The following is a 23,543-nucleotide window of genomic DNA, read 5'->3' on the forward strand; positions in this document are numbered from 1 at the left end:
GAGAGAGAGAGAGAGAGAGAGAGAGAGAGAGAGAGCATTCGCATGCAGAGGTCAGTCTTCCTTGGTAACTCTGTTTCATTTTTTTGAGACAGGGTCTCTCTCTGAGACTTGAAGCTTAAGCTCACTGTATTGGCAGGTTTTGTGTGCCAACTTGACACAAGTTGGAGTTATCAGAGAGAAAGGCACCTCGGCTGAGGAAATGCCTTCATGAGATTCAGTTGTAAGGCATTTTCTCAAGTAGTGATCAGTGGGGGAAAGCCAAGGCCATGGTGGGTGGTACCATCTCTGGGCTTGTGAACCTGGATTCTATAAGAAAACAGGTTGAGCAAGCCAGGGGAAGCAGGCCATTAAGCAGCAGCCTTCCCCACTCCATGGCCTCTGCATCAGCTCCTGCCTCCAGGTTCCTGCCCTGACTTCCTTCAGTAATGAACAGCAATATGGAAGTGAAAGACAAATAAACCTTTTTCTCCACAACTTGCTTTTTGGTCATGGTGTTTCATTGAAGCAATAGAAACTCTAACTGAGATACTCACCATTTTGACTATGCTAATTGGCCAACAACCTCCCAGGATCTGACTATCTCCACTTTCTCAATATTGGAATTAGAGGCACACATGGCCATGCATAATGGCTTTTACATGGGTGATAGATATCTGAACCCAGGCTCTTTTTGCTTCCACAGTTAAGTCATCAACTCAAACAGCACTATTAAAAATCAAACATTCTAACACAATACAATCCACAATACTAATTTGATATTTATATGCTGAGAAATGACAGCAGGAAAATATTAAAAGTTTTGTTTTCTGTAAATAAAACTCACACCGTGTAAGAGCAGAAAACTCTATTATGTATAATAAAAAACACTGCAATTCGTAACATACAAAAGTCTCAATAGGAGCCTAGGTGTTTGAGGCAGTGTTTGTTGGTGCTGTGCAGCACGACGCATATATAGTGAAACATGTAAATATTGCATTCAGAACCAAGACTGTCGTGGAGGTGTGAGTGCAGGAGAAGACAGTGCCACCAGAAATAGCTCAAGTTCATTACATGTCTGGTTTTGTTAATTTGTGGTCACTGAGCAACCCGTGTATTCGGAATCCTTTTACTGTAAATGTTTAAGGACTTTTACATTCAGTTACATGACTCCGATGCGGAGTTGCAACCCATAGTAAGATTCTAGATATTCCTTTTGTATGTATTTATTTTATTTGCATCCCCTGGTGTTTATGTTGGAGTCAGAGGACAGATTTCAAGAGTCCATTCCTAGGACCACAGGGTAGAAGGAGAGAATTGACTCTTGAAATCTGCCTGCCCCTGGCTCCTGAGTGCTGAGATTAAAGGTGTGCACCACCACCACCACCACCACCACCATCAAGCCGTTTTAACCATTTTTAAGAGCACAGCACAGCATAACACAGCACCATGGCAATTCAGCACAATTCACAGTGTTATGGGATCACCATTATCTCAAGTACTCTTTGCCCCCAGCCTTAGCACCCCCATATAATCTGTCTGTACTGATTTCATCCTTCTGGGGACACATAAGTGAACGCACACAGTATTTGTCCTTCTGAGACTGGGTTATGTCACTGGGCACAAGATTCTCAAAGTAATCTACCTTGCAGCACATGTCATACACTCCTTTCTTCCCCCTGGCAGCCACCATTCTACTCTCCCCTCCCATGGATTCCACTTTTTCAGACTCCACAGAAAAATGAGGTCATGCAATGAATTTCTCTTTTATCTGGATTATTTTACTGAGTAATCTTTCAGTTTCACTCATGTTACTGCAAATGGCAAGCCTGCCTTCTTCCTACGCCTGAATTAATATTCTATTGTATAGATGTGCCACATTTTAAAACCTGCTCATCTGCTGATGGATATGTGGGCTGTTTCCATTACTTGGCTATTCTAAATAGTGCTGCAGCAAACATAGGAGCACAGTATTTCTTTAACATAATGATTTCATTTCTTTTGGATACGCACTCTTTAGGAGGATTGCTGCGTCATATGGTAACTCATTTTTAGTTTTTGGAGGAACATCCATACTTTTTTTTCTGCAATGACCGAACTTGAATTTGATCACTTGGACAAAGTGACATTCATAAGTGAGTTTGATCTGTACCTAGTAAGTAAGCACTCTTTATATCTATTAATTTTTGTATATCTTCTTCTGAGAAATGTCCTAGGTCCTTTACATATTTTATTTTATTTATTGGTTTTTCAAGACAGAGTTTCTCTGGATAGCCCTGGCTGTGTAGACCATGCTGGCCTCAAACTCTGAGATTTGCCTGTCTCTGTCTCATGAGTGCTAGGATTAAAAGTGCATATTTTAATCATTTTTTGATAGTTGAATCTCATATTGTTTAAACATTAACCCCTTATTGTATGTATGTTTTGCAGATACTTTCTTTCATTCTGAAGTCTGTCACTTCGCTCTATTGACTATTTCTTTCACTGTGCAGAGGATTTTACATTGACACAATCCTCTTTCTCTCTTTTTCCATTCGTTTGTTACAGACACTTGGGTGACTCCTCTTTCTGACTTGGTGAAGAGGGCTTCTGCGACTGTGGGTGTGAGTTGTGCAGGCCTGTTGGAGAAGGAAGGTATGGAGGTGTGAGGGTCCATCTGACACTTTGCTCTTCCTGCAATCCAGTGGGGTAAAAGAAAGTTTAGAAACTTGCACTGAGGCTTGAATGTTACTCTGCTGCCTTCACAGCTGGCAGGCATTTCACAAAGGGGCAGCTAGTACTTCTGATCCACATTTCTTGTGTGCTATCTTCAAGAGTTTTGCTTGGGAAATTCCAGAGTTTTTGTTCTGCCTTCATTTGATCCCAGTGGAGAATATGTCCAAGTTTGGAAGCCCCTCTATCCTTCTAGGTACAGCCCAGCGGGATCTGGGCACAGCTTGGCTGGGTGAGACCAAAGCTGAGTCTGTGGAAGGGTGGAAAGCTGGTGACAGAATATTTAGGGTGACTTGGTAAGCTCAGTCTAACCTAATGTTCAGGTCGTAGAGCTATCATCTCCACTCAGTCCATGCCTTAGGGACAGTCAGTTCTGTCCAGAATGGGGAGACCCAAATCACTACAACATGCACGGTTGGCTGTTGTCCACCATCCAACCTACAGGCCACTGCAGCCCCCTTCTAGACAGAGATGAGAGTAATACGGGGGTGCACGTAGGGGTGGTTAGTGAATAAGGCATCAGCATTGCATGAGAGCTTAGCCTAATTATGAGAGCAAAACCAACAGGGCGATAAGTAGGTAAAATATGGAATGTAATGCCCTCAACTCTGATATAACGGCCATTCCAGGCAGCAATCATGGTGTTTGGGGCATCTTTTCTCTCAGGTGAGCGGCAGATTGCAGCAGGCTAAGTCAGAGCATATGTCCTTAGTATTGAGCCCACTGGGCAGACAGCGTTCATTTGTGCTTCCCAGATCCTGCAACAGCTTTTCCCAGCCCAGTGCTTGCCACGTACTCATGATGTCCTACTAATAATAGTTCAAAGACCAAAGAAAATTTTCAAGACTTGAGTATATAAAATGTCTTCTTAAAAAAGATTTTATGAGATTAGTCACAAGCAAAAACAATCTTAATTTTAACTCACAAGGAAGGATTTTTTTAAAGACCATAAAAAGCTTTTTGTGGGATCATATGGATTCAATATCAGACTGACTTTCTGGTCCGGAATTGTCATGCCAAATTCTTTTACACATGTGGAACCATCTTTCAAATATGCATCATGAATGCTTTTTTTTTTCTTTTTCTTTTTATTCCTACAAACTCCTCCCCCCAAACCAAAAACAAAACAAAGCAAAACACCCATGGTACATGGAAAATGAGATCACTTTTCCAAGTGGAGAAAAAAAGGATTTAGCCCTAAGGTTAAAGACTACATTTTTAAAGGAAAAAAATCACATCTATGTTTAATTACTGAAAGTCATAACATGAAGCAACTGCCACTAAGGATGGTGATCAGCACAGGCAAGGGTCAGTGGTCTGATGGCCCCTCAGCTCCGCCCTGGCATTCCTCCCACCCTCTACACACAGGGAGGCCAGCACTTTGAGAAGCTGTACTTCCTTTGGCGAACTCTGACTATCTTGATTTCTTCCAGTCCTATGGCAGGAAGATAACGAGCCTGTACTTCAAAGATTATTTTTGTCAAGGTCACCGCAGAGGGAAAAAGAAAAAAAAAGAGGGAAAAAGGAACAATTCTCAACAGCTCCTCTCATCTCTCCCCCTTGGCATTAGGGGAAGTTGGAGCAAGTCACTCCCCCTGGGAGTTCGCTGCCATGGTTACTGCACAGCAACAGGCTCCTAGTCACGCGAGCAGCACCAGGCAGGCATTGGGGCAGCTGGCCGGGCTTCCTGGAGCCAGATCACTCGCAGGGGCTGCGGCATGGAACTTGCGTGCGTGCAAGTACTGTTCTAGCCGGGGGAGTGGAATAAATGGCTGTTTATAGATGCCACAAATAGTAAACTCAGCCTTGAATTTCTTCCATGAAGCAGCTAGAGCACTTGAAGCAGTTCCTGAGAGACCATGCTCACTGTGGCTGCAGAGACAACAGGTGTGGATAGCCCTGGGACAATCACACTCACTCCACTAACTCTCAGCAACCCCTTCCTGTGTTCTGTCCTACAGCTAACCTACAGCAAGTCAGCCACTGAGTGGGCAGTGTGCCCATCTCAGACTGTGTATGGCTAGAGGAGTGTGCTGGACAGGGAGGGTGAATGGTATAGAATCCTGAGCACCAAAAAAGCAACAGAGAGGTGAAGCCTGGCCCTAGATATCTGAACCATCCTCTGGGCCAGGGACCAAAGACCATGCCTCATTGGAATGTGGAAGGCATCCCAATTGGGAAGATACATTTTTAAAGTTTTTCTTTGGAAGAACAACTCCCAAATATTTTGTCTCCAACTAGTACATGTAGAGTGCTAGAGGTACTTAAATTCTATGAACTTCCTTTCAGGAGTCTGAGGGGTCTGTGATAGCTTTTCCAAAAGTTACAAAGCACAGGATAAGACATGGCCCCAGCTGAAGAGAACTGCTTTGAAGTGGGCATCCCTGGGATCACTGTTTCCATGGCATGGTCTTCCCATCCATATCCATAAACAGACTAGCCACAGGGGCATTTTGCTCCTCCTTGATAAAAATACTACCTTAATATTCATAACATTATGTATATATTGGATTCCTGAAAGGAAAAATACTTCAAAGGCACCGAGGAACAGTAGACCCAACAGTTACAACTCTTGGTAATAAAATGTGGACTTCTCTGTCAGAAAGGCCTTAAAAGGAGGCAAAAAGCTCTGGATCATGAGATGAAGTTAGCGTATTCTGCAACCTGCTTGTTGAGGGTCCCAAGAATCAATGAGGGGCATCAGGGGATCCAGGAGCCCCAATAATTCAGACCCTAGCCACATTCAGGTATCTGCTCTGGATTTCTGACCTATGCATTTCATTCCCCACCATTTTAAAAGATAGGGACACAAGAGGATAAATCTTCATCCTGTGGCTCCCAACGGTAGGTAACGCAAACCATCATCTTCATCTGCCAGGCTTTTAGAGGACAGGCTCTAATCCCTCAACCTCAAGCATGGCTCCTCCAGTCCTGTCAGATCTTCCTTGCTCTCCTGGTCCATTTTTCACCATGTTCTCTTTTTTCTGTAGCCTGGAGTTTCTGAGTGTTGGTTGTGAGTCTCTGGTATTTGACTTTCTTTTCTTTCTAGTCATGGCCTCCTAACTGAGTGGGAGAAGAAGAGGGTAGGATAAAGGGGATTCTTATTTTTCTGCCTCTAGCTCATATCCCTAACCCTCAGTCTTCTTCCTAGTAACCAGTATATGGTCACATACATAGAATGTAAGTCAGGTGTCTGTCCAGCATGTGGGACCCCAGGAAGACATCCCAACCAGGAAGGTAAGTTTTTGAAGTCTTTCTTTGGAAGAACAACTCTCAAATATTTTGTCTCCAACTTACTATACTTGGAGTGTTGGAGGTATTTGAATTCTATAAACCTCCTTCCAGGAGTCTGAGGGGTCTGGGGTAGCTTTTCCAAAACTTACAGAACACAGCAGTGCAACTCAGAGAAATTCTGCCTGGCATATGGCTATGACTTCCTGACATATAAGGTTATCCTACAGCTATTTCTGTAAAGCATTGCAAAGCAGACTGGACAGAGGGCAGCTAAAAACTGGCAGGCAGCCCTGTGCTCTGCTCAGGGAACTTGTGAGATTTCCTTCATCTGAGCATGTGATTCAGTCAATCTTTACTTTGCAGGCCACTTATAACCAGGAGACTTTTGCTACCTCGGTATACAAAGTCACTCACCCAGAAAGTCTCCTAGACTGCTGTTTTTTACCTTCATTCATGATAACCTCCTTTGTTCCATTAAACACAAAAATATAACACACACCTTCAGTTCAGTCACACCAGGGGAAACTGGATCCCCATAAAGGCCAAGAGAGCCCAGGAACCTAAGGTTGTCTGGAGTTGGGGTGTGGAAGGCAATCCCTAAGTTGGGAATTTAATGGTGAACAGCCTAGGAATGGTTTTGTTCCTGCCCCTTGCCAAGTGATTTAGTACCATCTCTGACTGGTGAGACCTGCCCACAGAGGCAAGATTCAGAGATGGGGAAGCTGGTACCACAGAGCTATGCCCTAGGCACATACTATACAAAAAGCCCACAGAGGGGACCTCTGCAGTGAAGGGCTCCTTTATAAGCCCTTCTCTATAGGTGATACTCTCATTCAGGAAGCTGGCTGCCCTGACCACACTTTCTTCCATCTCTCCAGTGGACCAGGGGTGGCCAATGTTCCCAGGTCTAAATCCCTTGTGTGGTATCCCAGAAGTCCAAGCAAAGAAACCTATGAGACATACATGCATCAAACTAAGGAGCTGATGTAAGTGTGACATCCAAAGAAATAAGGAAGGTATTAGCAAAGGAAAACAAATGATATAATTATTTAGAATGAAAACATTAGGTATGAAATTGATAATGTACACACAGTGACCATGAACATGGTGGGAAGATAAGTAACAAGCTTTTGTGCCGATGGGCACAGAGAAGGGCAGCTGTACAAAAAATAGAAATGGTAGGGTGACTAGGATAGGGGCAGTCTTTGAGTAATGCCAGCTCCTAAAAATAAAACAAAGAACAAGGAATGAAGACATAAAACTTCCAGAGTTGAAGACGATAGAGGGCACAGACAGGGGAATAAGACAAAAGGTGCATCACAGTGAAATTTGAGGATGCCAAAGGCAAAGGAAAATTTTACAAAACTTTCAAAGAGCAAGAGCACTAGGGTGGATGGATAACTCAGGCCATCAAGCACTACAAAAAGAAGACTATACCATGAAAATTGAGGGGAAAGATTTACACCTTAAACCCTGTATCTACCCAAATGGCTACCCAAATGTAACACATAACAGTCTCTGGTTTGCTTTGAGATCCTGGAAGATTTCATACCAAGACCCACAGTAGCATCATCCTGAACAATCCCTTTGGAGGGAGGCGATCTGGGCAAGGGGGAAATGCAAAAAGATGATCAAAGGTTCTGGTTGGTTTCACAGTGATCCTGTCAACACAGGAAAAGAAGACAGCAACAAAGACTGTGGTCTACCTGAAATCAACATAAGGCTTAGGACAGAGTCAGTAACTCTAGGAGCTCTCAAAGGGTGCCTGAGAGGATTCCTACAGAAAGCCCTGCTAGGAGACTGGTAAGAACAACAGTACACAGACCACATGTGAAGACCCAATGGTTGACTGGAGGGTCAGAGGAGACACCAAAGAAAGTGTAGAGAGAAGCAAATATAAATATGACAATAGAAACCAGCCCAACAAATAAGAACCAACTAGAGTATAGTCACCCCTAAGAGTAAGGCTTATTTCGAGAAGAGAGTCCCTTAGTACACTGTCTGCAAGAAGCTAACTTAGAAAAAGATATACAAGAAGGACAGAAAGATACCCTGTGAAGGGAGGAGTCAAAATAAACCTGGGGCATAATTTTACCATCTGACAGACTGAACCAAATGCCAGTGTACAAGGCCTTAAAAGGTATATGGAGCTGGGTGGTGGTGGCACAAACTTTTAATCCCAGCACTCATGAGGCCAAGGCAGAGGCAGGTGGATCTCTGAGTTTAAGGCCAGTCTCATGCACAAAGCAAGTTCCAGGACAGCCAGGATTATTACACAGAGAAAATATGTCACACACACACACACACACACACACACACACACACACACACAAATATGTGGAGTCCAAATATTCAGACAAAGACGAGTTATTACCGTGGTGGTGAACCTCACAGTTTCCTGCCCTTCAGAGAATGGCTTTGCACTCTTCTCATGTCCTTATTCTAATTCATTATGTGCTCACCTAACAGGCAGCTGCTGACTCCTTTAGTCCCAGTCACTCACTGCTTGAAATGCCAGGTTTCCCAGCACCTACCACAACATGCTTCCTTCTGAGCTTCCCAATGACCTTAGAACAGCACAGACTTCTCAGAAGAGTCAGGCCCAGCAGACTCAGAACCCCTCAGTGCCCTGGGCAACACTCCCTGCATGGAGTTCACAAATGTACCTGTCCACTTCATTTTCTGTTCACTTATCCTTTTACTAGTTGTGCTAAGTTTGGGTGTGTCCACCAGTATCAAGTTAAACCTAATCCCACTTTGTGCTGTTCAAGTGGGACCAGGTGAGGCTAATAGGAGGTGATGATGGACCATGAATTCTTTTATCTCAGTGATGGATCAATCTCCCACCACATAATAATATCTTGAACTTCTTCTGATATCTGCACAGTTCCCGCTAACAAGAAGACTCTTGCCAGATGTGATTTCTTGATCTTGGACATCCCAGCCTACAGAACCATGAGCTATATAAGTATTCATAAACCACTTGGTCTATGAGGTTCAGTCACAACAAGAGAGAACAGAAAGAGACATTTTCTTACCTTTTGAGTTGAATCAACCTTGTGGTAGGTATCCTGTCTATTCCAACTTTTCTTGGCACTTCTATTTCCTGGGTGTGCTGCCTACTGGCAAACCTCAATGTCTTTGTCTCTGGTGAGACACTATGATCTAGGTCCCATACCTGCCTCTCCTGTGCCCTGAACTTAGTAAAGAAATTCTCAGGTGAATTTTATGAACAGCAACATGGAGAAAGTAGCTTAGAGCTCCAGAATCTCTTGAACTGCCTTTATTCCTTGGGGAAGAGGGTAACATCATGGTTCCCCCCCATATTCTCTTGGTGCCTTGCCTTAATCATAAGACCCTTGCACTAAATCATATGACAATGGTGAAGGAAAAAAGTCGAAAGAAACCTCTTTCTAGTCATGACCAGGAAAGTAAAAAGGTAGCAAGTAGAAGGGACCTTGGAGAGGAGGCTCCAGGAAACAGGAACCTTCACCTTCTGTGTATGAACTATACTAACCCAGGTGACTCTCAAGCTACGTGGAGGCATATGGAAGAAAGAGAGGGATGACTAAGAGATGGATCTGGCAAGAACCAATTTAGGACCCACATAGTGCTGTGGGAGGTAGATCCATGTAGCACAAATCCAAACAGCTGATCAAGCCTGGATCTGGTGCTTGCAGAGGACCTGGATGTGCTGATTGTTACAAATGCAAACTAAATAAAAAATACTCAGCATTCCCTTGAGAATCTCATGGATCCGGAGTCTCATAGCACAAGCAAAATGAATCCAAGATACAGTCTGATTCTGTTCTGCACTTGGTAAAGGTGAACACTAGGGGGGAAATTTAAAGTTAACAGAGAAATTATCTTATAAAATGAATCATGTGAGAACCTTGGAACTGAGAAAATACAGAACATAAATAATTCAGTGAATGAGCTTAATAACATATGTAGGTTACAGAAAAAAGAATTGATAAAGTTAAAGACAATTCGACATAAATCATCCAACCCGAGAGAGAAAATATCAGGAAAAACAAATGTTCTGATCCTCAGGGACCCATGAGACAGTATGAAAAGGCTAGTACCTATATAGCTGTTTCAACTGAATCTCCAAGTAGAAGACAGAAAAATAATCTCATACAAATTTTTTTAAAGAAAAATAATGCTTAAAATACCCAAATTTTGTGGAAATAAATGTACTGGTTCAAGAAAATCACGAAATAAAAACAGACACTATCTAGGATTTGAACCCAGAAACATCATTACTAAAGATCAAAATGAATAAATTACTCCTAAATGTAAAGCATTCAGGAGCTACTGGAAAATAAAAAAGATTGAGGAGAAGCACAACAGTGACTGTTCAGGTTCCTTAAAAGCAAATATGGCAAGATCTTTGCTAAGCCAGAGGTGTGTGAGTGGCAGAGTGCGGGGGGGGGGGGGGGGAGGTGATTGAAAAATTGTTGTTCTGTGAATCTTTGGAAAGCTTTGAAGCTTGAATAACAGTTCACCAAATGGGTGAAAAGAAGGAATGAAAGACTGGGTAGAGCAGATTTAAGAAAAAGATGGAGATAGTCCTAGAAGTGGGAAGTTATCTTCCCAGAGTATGCTGTGTACATTTATTCCTTGCAAGATTTCACCTAACCAAAGGCCTTTGCATCAGCTGCTGGAGAGGCGGGCATCGTTAATGAGAAAGCCATGGTCAGCTGCAGCACTAACCCAGAGCTTGTCAGACCTGAGAAGCTGGTCCAACACAGCAGTTAAGAGTGGGTCCATCCTGGTGTGCCCCACACTGCTCTGTTTTGTTGAAACAGTGTCTCATGTAACACAGCCTCAAATTCACAATGTAGCTGAAACTGTCAGTCTCAGCCTCCTAAATGCTGGGATTAAAATCATGAACCAACATATCCTGCTTACATTTTTTTTATAATAAAAAGTTATGAACTTTATTTTTATAAAGTGCAAATAAAAAACATTAACCCATCCAAAGTCTATACATCTCAATGAACTTCTGTACAGTTAGAAGAGCCATTTCATGGAACAATTCATGTTAAGTGATAAAATCTTTTTATGTTGTAGTAAGATTTTCTACCTTCTCCCCCCACTTCCTTTCTTTAGCTGTGGAATCCCAGCACCACTTGGTGCTTGATTATAATGGATAACAGTGGACCCCCAAAGATCCTGTCCAACCTTGGGTCAATTAGTTCACCAAACCAAAACCTCCAGGCCCCTCACACCCAATATTTTAATCACTCTACCCAGCCATATTCTGAACATACTTCACCAGGGTCCACCTGAAGAGTCTGATCCTCCTCTTCATTAATCCTCATGAAACCCCCAGATCAGCTTAGGTCCCACATCCAGTGTACCAGCCTTGTCTAGCCACACCCAGATCAGCTCAGATCCCACATCCAGTGTACCAGCCTTGTCTAGCCATCTCTAACTTCTAGTAACTGGTCAGGCCAAGCCTCACCTCTCCTCAACCTCTAGGCCCTTCAAGTGTTATAATCCAACGTGTTTTCCCAACCAGAGTGATTCCAACTGATCCTTCCCTTCATAAACTTTCCTCAACCTTGATCAACCCCTAAATTCTAGGCTTAGACCAAGATATATGCCCTGCATGGCTGTTCACCTGGTTTTATTCCACATAATCTATATTCAAACTTTAGGTCCAACCTATCCCAGAAATCCTGTGTTCTCAAACAACCTGCTCTGTAAATATCAGACACAGAGCTAACAAAAGAAGTCCACATGCCCAGATCTCATCACAAAAAGACAAACAATATGAAAGATCAAATCAGTATCTTGACCCCTAAACCAACACTCCTATAAAAGCAGGTGCCAATGAGAACTACCTAGATAAACCCCAGAGCATAGTTTAAAAGAACAATAATAATTTTTACTAAAAAATTTAAGAAATTTAAAGAATACACAAAGAAACAGCTCAATGAACTTAAACGGGATGAATGGCTGATGGATGCCCAAGAAAATACAAACATAGGCTGATGGAAATGACTAAAAAAATCCAGGATTTAAAAATGGAATTCAGCAAAGAGAATTGAGTAGAACTCAAGCTTAGATGAAGAAAGAATCAAAAAACAGAAACTAAAAAGCATAACTAGAAAACCCAAAGGAAAGTCTTATAAATAGAATTAATCAAAAAGAAGATAGACTATCAGGATTTGAAGATTAAAATAGAGAAGCTAGACAAAATAATAAAAGAATTTGAAAATTTTTACATACAGGAAATAAACATGCAGGAAATATGGGACAGCATGAAAAGAGCAAACAATGGAATTATAGGAATAAATGAGGCAGAACACTTCCAGTTCAATAGCATAGAGCAGATCTCCAACAATAAAGACTTCCACAAATTAAGACATACACACAGAGATACGAAAAGCACACAGAACACCAAATAGAAGACCAGAAAAGAAGCTCCCTACTGCAATATCATAGTTAAAACACCAAGCATACAAAGCATAGAAAAAAAACACTGAAAAGTTGCAAGAGAAAAAGACAAGTCACATATAAAAGGAAAACCCACCAGAATAATGTCTGATTTCTCAATGGAAGCATCAAAAGCCAGAAGAGTCTGAAGAAATGCATTTCACGGTCTAAAACACTATGACTGCCAACCTACTCTGATGTACCTAGCAAAACTATCTGACATAAGTGAAGGAGAAAGAAAAACTTTCCATGATATAAAAAGACTTAAAATATTATATTCAACAGACCAAAGTTAAAGAAAATACAGGACACACTATTTCAGGCTGAAGAGAGGAATGAGCAGCCAAGAGACCACAAAAAGAAAATATACAAAGCTATAGTTACTGAAACATAAAGACTACTGAGAACACAAACAATACCAAAAGTCAATAATGCAATAACTGCAATTAACACACCTTTCAATAACAAGTTTAAATATTAATGATCTCAATTCTCCAATGAAAAAACACAGGCTGGTTGAACCCATTTGTCTGTTGTCTACAAGAAACACATCTTATCTTGAAGCATAGGAACTGTTTTGGAGTGAAAGGATGGACAAGAGTACTCCAATTAAATAGAACCAGAAAGCATGTAGCCATCACGATTCTAATATCTGACAAAATAGACCTCAAACTAAAATCAATCAGAACAGGTAAAGGACACTTCATTCTAACCATGGGACCAATTAATCAAGAAAACGTTATTCTTATATCCAGAGATAGGTATAGCTCTCAGCCCTCATCAAGAAACCTCTCCTTGCGGACTGAACCGGCAATCTTCTGTAAGCAGGCAAAGCTTTCAGTGAAGGGATTGGGACACCAACCCAGCCACAAAACCTTTGACCTACAATTTATCCTGCCTGCAAGATGTGCCGGGGAAAGGTGGTGGAGAACTGGTGGGAGTGGCCAATCAATGACTAGTCCAACTTGAGACCCAGGCCATGAGATGCTGTCTGGAGGGCCAGGAACCAGAGTATGGACAGCCCGGAGACCTAGGATAGAACCAAACACAACTGACAAAAAAAAAAGTCAACGAAATGATTCCTAATGCTCCTCTGCTATATTTTTAGATCAGAGCCTGGCACAATCGTCATCAGAGAGGTTTCATTCAGCAATTGATAGGAGCAGATGCAGAGATCCACAGCCGAACATTAGGCAGAGCCCAGGGAATTCTGTGGAGGATTGTGAGGCAGTGTCTGGAAGGACCAGAGGAGTCAAGGGCACAACAAGAAAACAGCCCACAGAATCAACTATCCAGGGCTCCTTATGAGGGCTCACAGAGACTGGTCAGTGGTCAGGATGCTTGTATGGGTGTGACCTAGGTCCTCTGCATATATCTTGTGGTTGCCTAGCTTGGTGCTCTTGTGGGACTACTGGCAGTGGGAGCAAGGACCGTCTCTGACTCTTTTGCCTGCTTTTCAGACTCTTCCTCCTGTTGAGTTGCCTTGTATAGCCTTGATACGAGGGAATGTGCCTAGTTTTATTGTAACGATCTGCCATGATGGTTAGTATCCCTGACAGGCCTGCTCTTTTCTAAAAGGAAAGGAGGAGTGGATCTGGGGGGGGAAGAGGATGTGGGGGGGGGAGGTATTGGAAGAGTAGGGAGGGGAAACTGCAGTTGGAATGTAATATATTAGAGAAGAATAAATTAAAAAGAAGAAAAGAAACATCTCCTTGTAACAGATGGAAATGATTACAGAAATGCAGAGAAACATTATCATTTTCTGCCTAGCCCCAATTGATGCATCTGCAATACAACTCTTGCACCTAAAGTTGAGTGAATAGAAGAATAAGGGGTAGAAAGACTGTAAGAACCAGGGAGCAGTAAGTTTGCAGTGAGGGTGCAGAGAAGCTGCACCCATGTAATCTCATCAACATGGCTACCTAAACAAGATATGAACAAGGACAACACCAATAGACATGCTAACATGGAAGGGTAAACTACCATGGAGCCTCAACCCTAGACAAAGAACTACAAGCAACTAACGAGTGCTGAGAGAGTGGGAGAAATAGTCTTCTCTAGGCAAGAGGCCTCAAACTGATATCATGGTCATACCTGCAATCATAGTCATACAAGTAAAATATGTATTAGGCAGGTTGCATTTATATATTTATGAATATTCATCTGTCTATCTATATCTATCTCTACAGAATAACAAAGAAGCAGAAACCATGAATTTGAGAGTTGGGGAACAGATACATAGGAAGGATTGGAGGGGGAAAAGGGAAAAGGGAAATGATGTAATTATATTTTAATTTAAAAATATTTTAACTATTTTGAAGGTTTAATGCGAACCCTTTATAAACTGGAAGCAATATAAAAGTGTTATTTATTCTGATGCTGCAAAGTTGTTTCAACAGTTGAAAACCAAAGTAATTCACAGTGTCAACAGACTAAAGACAAGATAAACATTTTCAGCTTTATAGATACAGAAAAATCACTTTAATTTAACATTTATTCATAAGAACTCACAGAAAAAAAAAGCATGGGACAGAATTTCTTAATCTAATGTAAAGCATCTACAAAACTCAAAGTTTCAAACAGAAAAACTAAGCTGGTATCATGCTTGATTTAGGATGACTGAAGTTTCCCCTAATATAAGGAACAAGGTTAAGATGTCCCATTCACATGGTACTGGGAGCCTAAAAATGTATGATGGCAGAAAACAGTAGGTAGCTTCAAACAGTAAATATAGATTTGGGAGTTGTCAAGAATGCTTACTGCTTTTGCGGAGGACCAGACTTCGGTTCCCAGCACCCATGCAGGGCAGTTCACAAATGTCTATAACTCTAGGAGCTCTAGGTGATCCAACACCCTTTCCTGGCCCCGCTGGGCACTTATACTCATGTGCACATACCCTGCCCATTCATATAATTAAAAACCTTTTTAGTGTAGATTATCTCTGTCCTCAAACTATATAATCAACATAAAACAGAATTCCATGAATCTATGAAAAAGCTCCCAGAACTACTTAATTAATGTATTAGTCATATTACACAAAGTAAACCTAGAAACCAGACTGCATATATTTTACCAACAATGAAAAATTATAGCTAAAAAAGGTCCATATATAGAACAACAGAAAATACTGAATACCTAAGTAAAAGTCTAACACAGAGGATCTGTGAGATGAAAATTATTAAACTCTCTTGAAAGTGATTAAAGACTTAAATAAACAGACAGACAGGGGCTCACTTGAGTTTAATAATTCCAATCAAAATCCTAGCAAATTTTGAAGATTTATTTATTTATATTTTATGTGTGCAAATGTTTGCCTGAATATGTGTGTATCAAGTGCAGGAAGTACCATGAAGGCCCAGAACATGGCATTGATCCCCTGGAACTTCAGTTACCAATGATTTCAGCTGCCAGTGGTTTTGGGTGCAGGAAAATAAAGCCACATCCTCTGTAATAGTAGCAAGTACTCTTAATCATTGATCCATCTTTCCAACTCCCAGAAGAAATTTTTATAGATGTCAATAAGATCATTCTAAAATGTATGTGCAAAGATAAAGAAACTAAAATAGGCAAGACAATTTTCTGAAAGATTTATTTATGCATTTTATGTATATGAGTGTTTTGTCTGCATACACATCTGCATACCGGAAGAGGGCATTGGGTACCCAAGGACTCCAGAGTACGGATGGTTATGAGCAGCTATGTGGGTGCTAAGAGTTGAACTCAGTATTTCTGGAAGAGCAAATCAGTGTTCTTAATTGTTGAGTCACCTTTCCAACCCTGGCAATACAATTTTGAAAGAAAAAAAGAGTTGGAAGATTCAGATCATCCAGTGCTCAGAACCATATGTAATGTTGATATGCCAGATAAAATTCAGAGAATGCAAAATGTAAAACTTACAAAACTGTGAAGAATGGATCAGTAAGATGGCTTAGTAGGTGTAGGCCACCAAGCTTGGCAACCCGAGTTTAATACCCAGGATTCACATGGTAGAAGAAGAGAAAGGACTCCCTCAAGTTATCCTTTCACCTCCCAAGCACGCACGCACACACACACACACACACACACACACACACACACACACACACATTCACACACTACATAAATAAATGTAAAAATAATTTAAAACTTTGAAGAAAACATAAAAAAAATCTTTGTGACTTTAGGATAAAGAGTTCCTACACGTGATGCCAAAATCGCAACCAACAAAAAAAATGGCAAAAGACTTAATAAAAATTAAGCATTTCCAGTTTGTACATCACCTATCAAGAGGATGAAAAGCAAGTCACAGCCTAGGAGAAAACTTTCACAAATTTCACATGTGACAAGTGACAGGTGTCCAGAGTGTACAATGAGCTCTTTAGACTGAATAGTAAGAAGGCAAAATTGTGGTTTTTATATGTGCAAAGGATTCTAACGGTTTAGTAAATAGAATACAGACACAGAGAAGAGATAGTTAACATCCTCAGTCAAGAGGAAATACTAGTTCAAATGATGAGGATCCAGCACTCACCCACCAAAATGACTTTGGGTGAGGGAGATAAAACCAAAGCAACCCCAAGAACATGGAGCAGTGGGAACCTTCTGAAAGCATCCTTAGTCTTGTAGTTTGAATTCCCTGCCCTGGAGATGAAAGAAAGACCCTACACGTAACCTACTTGGTTCCAGACAAAGCATGGCTGGAAACATGGGAAGAACAATGCAGGTGTGGAAGAAAGTGGTGAGGGGTCAGTTTGTGGAGTAGGCTGTGGGTGGAGGTGTGGAGCCTAAAAGGGAGGTATAAAGGGAAGTCCAGACATGAGGAGGGAGACAGGACAGGAGGTGTTGAAGAACCTGTACCTGGTTAGGACTTTGATCAGACTACTCAGGTATCTAGGGTGCTGTGTGCATACTCTGTGTTTTATAATTTAATACAAAAGTTTAAGGAGGATTTTTATGAGTCTTAATTTTTTAATGAATCTTAATTTTGAAAAGATATTTGTGAAGGATGTAATTCAAACTAGGATGCACTTTAAAGCTCTGCTTTCACTATCATTGATAGAAAAAGCAATACTAGAGAAAAAGTAATAGTACTTAAGAATGTGCTTTCTAGCACATAATGGTAAGTGATAAGGTTGCACATATTTCTTCCACTGAAGGACAATGCTCCGCAAAGAGAGATGGCAGTGCCATCTAGGTCTATCCACATTGACCATAAAGAACTGAAGCCAGATCACATGCTATTCTGAGCAAGCACAACTGCTTCTGTGTGGGGGCCCCTTTGAGAATGCAACTCCTTGTATTTTTTTTAATTGAAGGATTTATAAACTAATCAAAGCCTAGATTCTTCACCAGAGGAAATAGAACTTAGCGATGCTTCCTCACCCTAACTCTTTCTCCATTAGGTACCCCTGGGGTTCCCAGAGTCCCCTGAACGCTGTTGCTCATGGCCAAGATAGACCCAGAACACTGTTCTTCAACTTAGTTCACATTGACTGGCTAAAAAGGACTAAGTTAGGAAAGTGTAAAAGGCAAGAAGACCCAATACAAAGGAAATCTGAGCCATGAGAGAGGATGCAGAAGCCTATAGGGAAGGCAAGTAAGTCTGGAATGGAGCCTGGCACCTGGCTGTCCATTATCCTTTTCTTCCTCTAAATGTACATGAGATTTTCTAATGTAAAATACATAGTAGAGGAGGTGAGAGGGTATGACTTCACCCTGAAAGAAGCTATTCCCTCTGTGGGTTCTTAATATTTTCATTCCCTCTTTTTAAAGCAGGTATAGACAGAGATGGTGCCTAAAATTTGAATGGTGATAAACATAAGGCCAACCCTCTCCCACAGTGATTGAGAAGTGAGGAACTGCCAGCTCCTGGCATCTGTACTGCCCACAGAGGCTCACCCAGGGCCTGGCCCAGTGAGGATGGGGTCAAAGGAGTACAACTCTGCCCTACACTATATTCCCATCATTTCCTGATCTTTTTGTGCCAGCCCTCAGCCCTCAGACATGGTTCTGTTGTGACCATCTTCTGAGATGTCAGAGACTAAGCTTGAACACTTCAGAGAAATCTCCACACCAGTCTGGGGATTCATCTCATACGGGAAAAAGTCCCACCTAATGTAAGTCCCCATCAGCCTGAGTGCCAGTGTGAAATTAAGAATTGTCAGGTCCTGTTTGCATAGGACTCTGGGTGAACCACATAGAAACTCAACACTGACTATTTTTAGTGTTTAATTTGGAAATAAATGGCCTAATATTTAGGTTCTTTCATCCAGTGGGTAAAACCAGCAAATATGGAATGACAAATGATTCTTAGATTTATCAAGAGGATGATGAAATCCTTAACTCCTTCCTTGAAGTTGTTCTCTGCCCACAGATCCTAGCTTAAGCAGTCTTGGATAAGTCTGGCAAATAGCTCACGGAAGGCACATTAGTGCCTTTCAACTACTTATTAGGAATCACACACACACACACACACACACACACACACACACACACACACACCAAACAAACAAACAAATAAATAAAACCAAAACAAAACCATCATGACTGTGTGGAGTTGCAATGAAATGTGCTCTTACCTCCAGCAGCAGCCGTCCCTCCTGCACAGGGAACCCTCTGTATGAGCGGTCTTCAGGTGGCAGGGCTGGAGCTGGCCATACACATGTCTCCTGCAAGGCTGTCAGGGAAGAATGAACAGATGAGCCCTTTGCAGAGCCCAGGCCTGCTAGTGGTTTTTAAGTCATGTTTTTCTTATGTTTGTCTGAATTATACCGCATGGTTCCTGCTAGATGTTCAACCTAGGCTGTGCTGTTGTCCTATACAAGATATGCAGCATCTCCAAAAAGTCCTAAAAGAGTTGTATAATTGGCAGGAGGATCAAGTTGAGGCCCCAGGTCAACAAGAAAGGGTGACCTAATGTAAAAGTGTAACCAACTCATGTACCACCCACCCTCATCTTGGAAACTGCTCTTGATTCTCCCTTCTACCCAGTGTGGAGACAAAGTATGGCTTCCTGCCAGGTCCCCTTCATGATCAAGGATCCCAGGATTCCCACAGACATGTCACCTACTGAGATCCAAATACCAGCAGATCTCAACAGAACTGATGAAAGGGAACCTGTCTGCCATCTGCTTCAAGGCTAGGTAGGTCAGGGTCCTCTGAGTCTACCCTTATCCCATACCCTCATCTCTCCTGGAAGGGAGCAGCCCAAATGTCCTCATCTGGAGGTAAATGATGTCCCTTGAGAATGCCCACACTTTCCCCAAATGCTTCTGAGCCTATGAAGATGATGACCTCCCTGGTACCCCTATTCAACTCTGGTCTAAAGGCTTTGGGAAGGAAAGCTCATGGTTCTCTTACTAAGCTGGATTCCAGTCTTTGGAGGACTGACTGCATCTCCACCATTTGGAGACCTAAGACAGACAGAAAGTCCCATTGTTCAGGGCCACAGCATTCTTAAAAGTACCTTCACTGCCTGCTCACTGCCCACCTCATGCTGAAAAGGATGAGTTTGATGGGCTGGGAGTATTTTTCAGAAGTAAAAGTAATATTTGAATCAAAGTTCTATCATTCATTTGTCACATGGCTTGGCTGTCAAACCCTGATGCCCAAGAGTGGTGGCATAGTTTGGTAATCCTTACCTAGAATCTGAGCCTCATTGTGACTCCACGCCTCCCTTTCTGAGTGGTTCCTACCATTCTACTGTCAGCTGGTACCATGAAAGTGAACTCCCCCTTTTTTGCAGCTCTTAGCATCTCCAGAAGATTGAGGAATCCAGGCTCCCAGGCAGCCCTACTACTCTGGGATCCAGATACTGTTTAACACCCTGCCCCACTCCCCAACAGACTTACACCTGGCCCTCAGACCTAGGCTTCCTAATCTCATGCAAAGCTGTTGTTTCAGCTGGTTGGCATCCTCCACTGTCCCAGAAGTCCATGGCATCCTCGGACAGTCCTACCCACATGCAAGGGTCTTGGTAAGGACAATGCACCCTGTGTAACAGGCCACCCTTCCCAGGGGAGCCCAGGAGACTATGGCCCCAGTGGCAGTGACATGACCTTTGGGACCTGGTATCTTTCTCTTCCTTTTTTCAGCTACCATTTCTTACCCTTGTCTCTCCCAACTACTGAGACTGGATTTTCTGCACTCAGTAAAGAATGCACCATTTTCTTTTCAGAACTCAATCACTCCTGGGAGACTTGAGCCCCTGATGCCTCTAGGGCAATGGTTTTCAATCTTCCTAATGCTTTGACCCTTTCATACAGTTCCTCATGTTGTGGTGACCCCCGGCCATAAAATTATTTTCGTTTCTACTTCATAACTGCAATTTTGATACCGTTATGGTCATAACGTAAATATCTTTGGAGATAGAGGTTTGCCAAAAAGGGTCAGAACCACAGGTTGAGAAAAGCTGCTCTAGGAAAAAGAAGGGGGTGGAGCCAGACTCCTTGAAGCCTATCTACCAGTTCGTCTTCACCTCTAACCTCCCCAGTTTGGGCCTCCTACACAGGAGGCAATGATACATTGAGTTTCCAGATGTGGCTTCAGGAGGCCCCCAAGAGGTTCACTTTATAGTACCCCTCTTCTTCGCGATCTGCTCTGCTTCTTCTCTGGCGATAGGGAACTGAGAGACTAACTTCCACGCGGAGGCGCTAGAGCCCCGGGAGGCATCCCCATAGCCCTGGGAAACATTCCATGAAAACTGCAAGAGTTAAAAGAACAGCTGTCTCCTCGTGCTTTGGGGTGAGGAGAACAGGAAGATTAGGCCTGTGTAGGTCCCATGAAAACCAAGGCATTAGCCGTGAGGATTCCCAGCGGACAACTTTCTAATGGCCTCCCTGCAGAGGAGCAACGTTCCCAGCACCGCTGAGTTTGCACAAGGCTTCCAGAGAACTTAAGCTAGGGTGGCTGAGGGGCCGATAAGCTTGTTACTCCGGGACGAGGGTGGGGGTGGGGCTGCTGGACTACTTGAGCACAACCCAGAAATTGGCCAAATCTACAGGATCTCCCTACTCCAACCCTGAGAGCCAGCTCCGCCTCTAAGAGCGGTTAGGTCCAGCAGAGCTGAGCTCCTGGGACTCCGCCACCCCCATCGCGTGCTTGGCGCCTCCGGCTTCCTCCTGCGGCCACCGGCGTCACGCGATGGCTGAGATCGCGTGCGAGTGAATGGGGCCCCACCCGGCAGGCGTGGGGGTAGATTGGTTGGGGGCCCAGACCCGAGGGAAAGGGATAGAGGTGTGGCCGGGGACTGGGGTGGGACCGGGATGGGAGGGGTTTGGATTGTCTCACCTCCCGGTCCAGTAACGCCTGCCTGCAGTGGCTGATCAGCCGAAGGAGGGTGTCTTTGCTACGAGTTAAGAATGGTGGGGGTCACTGGGGTCCCCACAAAGCATAGCTAGGGAGTAGGTGTCTAAGAACCAACAGAGGGTTACGGTGATCCACACGCCTCCGAGAGTCTCCCCACTACTTCCCTCTGCTTTCTTCGTGGCTTCCGTCCCTCTACCCTGCTCCTATAGACCTTCCCCGCCCCTGTCGGCTTCTAGGGTCGTGAGCAGGAAACTTCAAGGCACCAACCCCTACAAGTTTCGACCATCTCCGCTGGGGCCACTGGCAAGAAGAGGGACCTGCTGGGGAGGCTCACTCAGAAATGCACACAGAAATTCCTGTGCTCTGTGCCCAGCTGGACCTAAAATCCAGGTAATCCTGTCAACAACCCTAGTCTTTCCCCAGCAACTGTAGATGCAAGGCAGATCAGTAAATCCCTACCCCAGGAAACACAGTCACTTTTGAGATTTAAAGGGGCACTTCAAGGAGTCCTCAATTGGTCGCAATCAACTGGAGCCAACGAATCTTTCACTTCTCTTATTTTCTAAAACCTTGAAGTAGTTTATTTGGAACAGCAAGATTTTGAAGAGTTACCATGGAGACAGCTGAAATTGCTACACACAGCAATGCAGCCAGTACAGGCTATCCTGGACACTCAGCTTCCTAGTAACATATTTCCCTTTCTCCACACTTAGCAGGCAAGGAGGATCTCTTCTCTGGATGCTAGATACACACAAATCCAGTTATTTTTCTGTGGAGGAGAAGCAAGAAGACTGAACCATCTCTACTCCTGGGTAGTGCTGTAATGCCTGAAAAACGACTCCTTTTTTCTCTTTTCTCTCAGCTCAGTGATGTCAATTCCCATACCTGAGTTAGGTATGTCTGATCAGTGGGACAGTTGTTTCTATAGTTACTTTCTCCCTGGACTTGCTATGGTCAGAGACAAAGTTGAGCAAGCCAGCTGGAGCAGAGAGATGTTCCAGAATTTTGGCTAAAGTTTTCTGAGTGTTTACAAGGCTGAGTAAAGTTTATTTTAGATTGTCAATAGATAGAGATGTGGGTCCCAGGCAGAGCAGAAAGGAAGGGTAAGAAAAGGAAAGGAAAGAGAAGCAAAGGGGGAGAAAGAAAGAAAGAAAGAAAGAAAGAAAGAAAGAAAGAAGAGGAGAGAAAAGAAGAGAAAGAAAGTAGGAGAGATGACTTGTCACTCGGGACTCGCCCAGAATCTCCTGGCAGCAACCTGGACTGTCCTGGACAGTTGAAATCTCTGAAGCATCTCCTGGCGAATAAGGAGACCTGACTGGAATTTCAGTAAGCCAACTTACTTTAGAGTCCCAGAACTACAGCTGGGAAGAACAGGCCTCTGTCAGGATTCAGTCTACAGCATCACAGTCTACTGTGAATATAATGCCAAAGTAAGCAGCAGAGCAGAGACAGTATGGACAGACAGAATGACACATTGTCCGGGTCCTGTATTAGGTCACACTCTGCATCAAGGTTCTACCAGTCAAAACCTGTCCCACATATTACTTCACGTGAAGAAGGTGTAAGGACCAACAGACCCACAGGTACATCACAGCTTTTCCAAGGTACACAGCTGCCAGGCTGCTGGTAGAATACTCAGCAGTTCTAGAAGGCAGGAACAAGTAGACATGAAAGAAAGCCCTGGATTCCTGGCTACCCTGTCTTGAGAAAGCTCCCTAAGTGAAGTTGCTTAGATATGGACAGGTTCCCTGAGAGTGTCTCAGGACTGAAGGGGATACCCTGGCAACAGTAGCCATTGGTTCCACAGTCTTGTGATATTCACAGCCCTTTTGTGCATTTAGGATGTTCAGTTGTGCTAAAGGCATGGGCTCATCTGTGCATTAGGCAGT

General features: G+C 43.1%; 1 protein-coding gene across 1 annotated transcript in view; it reads right to left on the reverse strand.

The window, feature by feature from the left end:
* Ahrr (aryl-hydrocarbon receptor repressor) overlaps positions 1-23,543 on the reverse strand; it is a 68,222-nt gene that overhangs the window by 23,443 nt on the left and 21,236 nt on the right. Inside the window, exon 3 of the mRNA XM_026783840.1 lies at positions 18,927-19,024. Within this exon, the coding sequence (XP_026639641.1) occupies positions 18,927-19,024 (98 nt within the window). The remainder of the gene's footprint in view (positions 1-18,926; positions 19,025-23,543) is intronic.

The sequence above is a fragment of the Microtus ochrogaster genome, chromosome 19 (genome assembly GCF_000317375.1).
Source record: "Microtus ochrogaster isolate Prairie Vole_2 chromosome 19, MicOch1.0, whole genome shotgun sequence".
In the NCBI taxonomy this organism is placed as follows: domain Eukaryota; kingdom Metazoa; phylum Chordata; class Mammalia; order Rodentia; family Cricetidae; genus Microtus; species Microtus ochrogaster.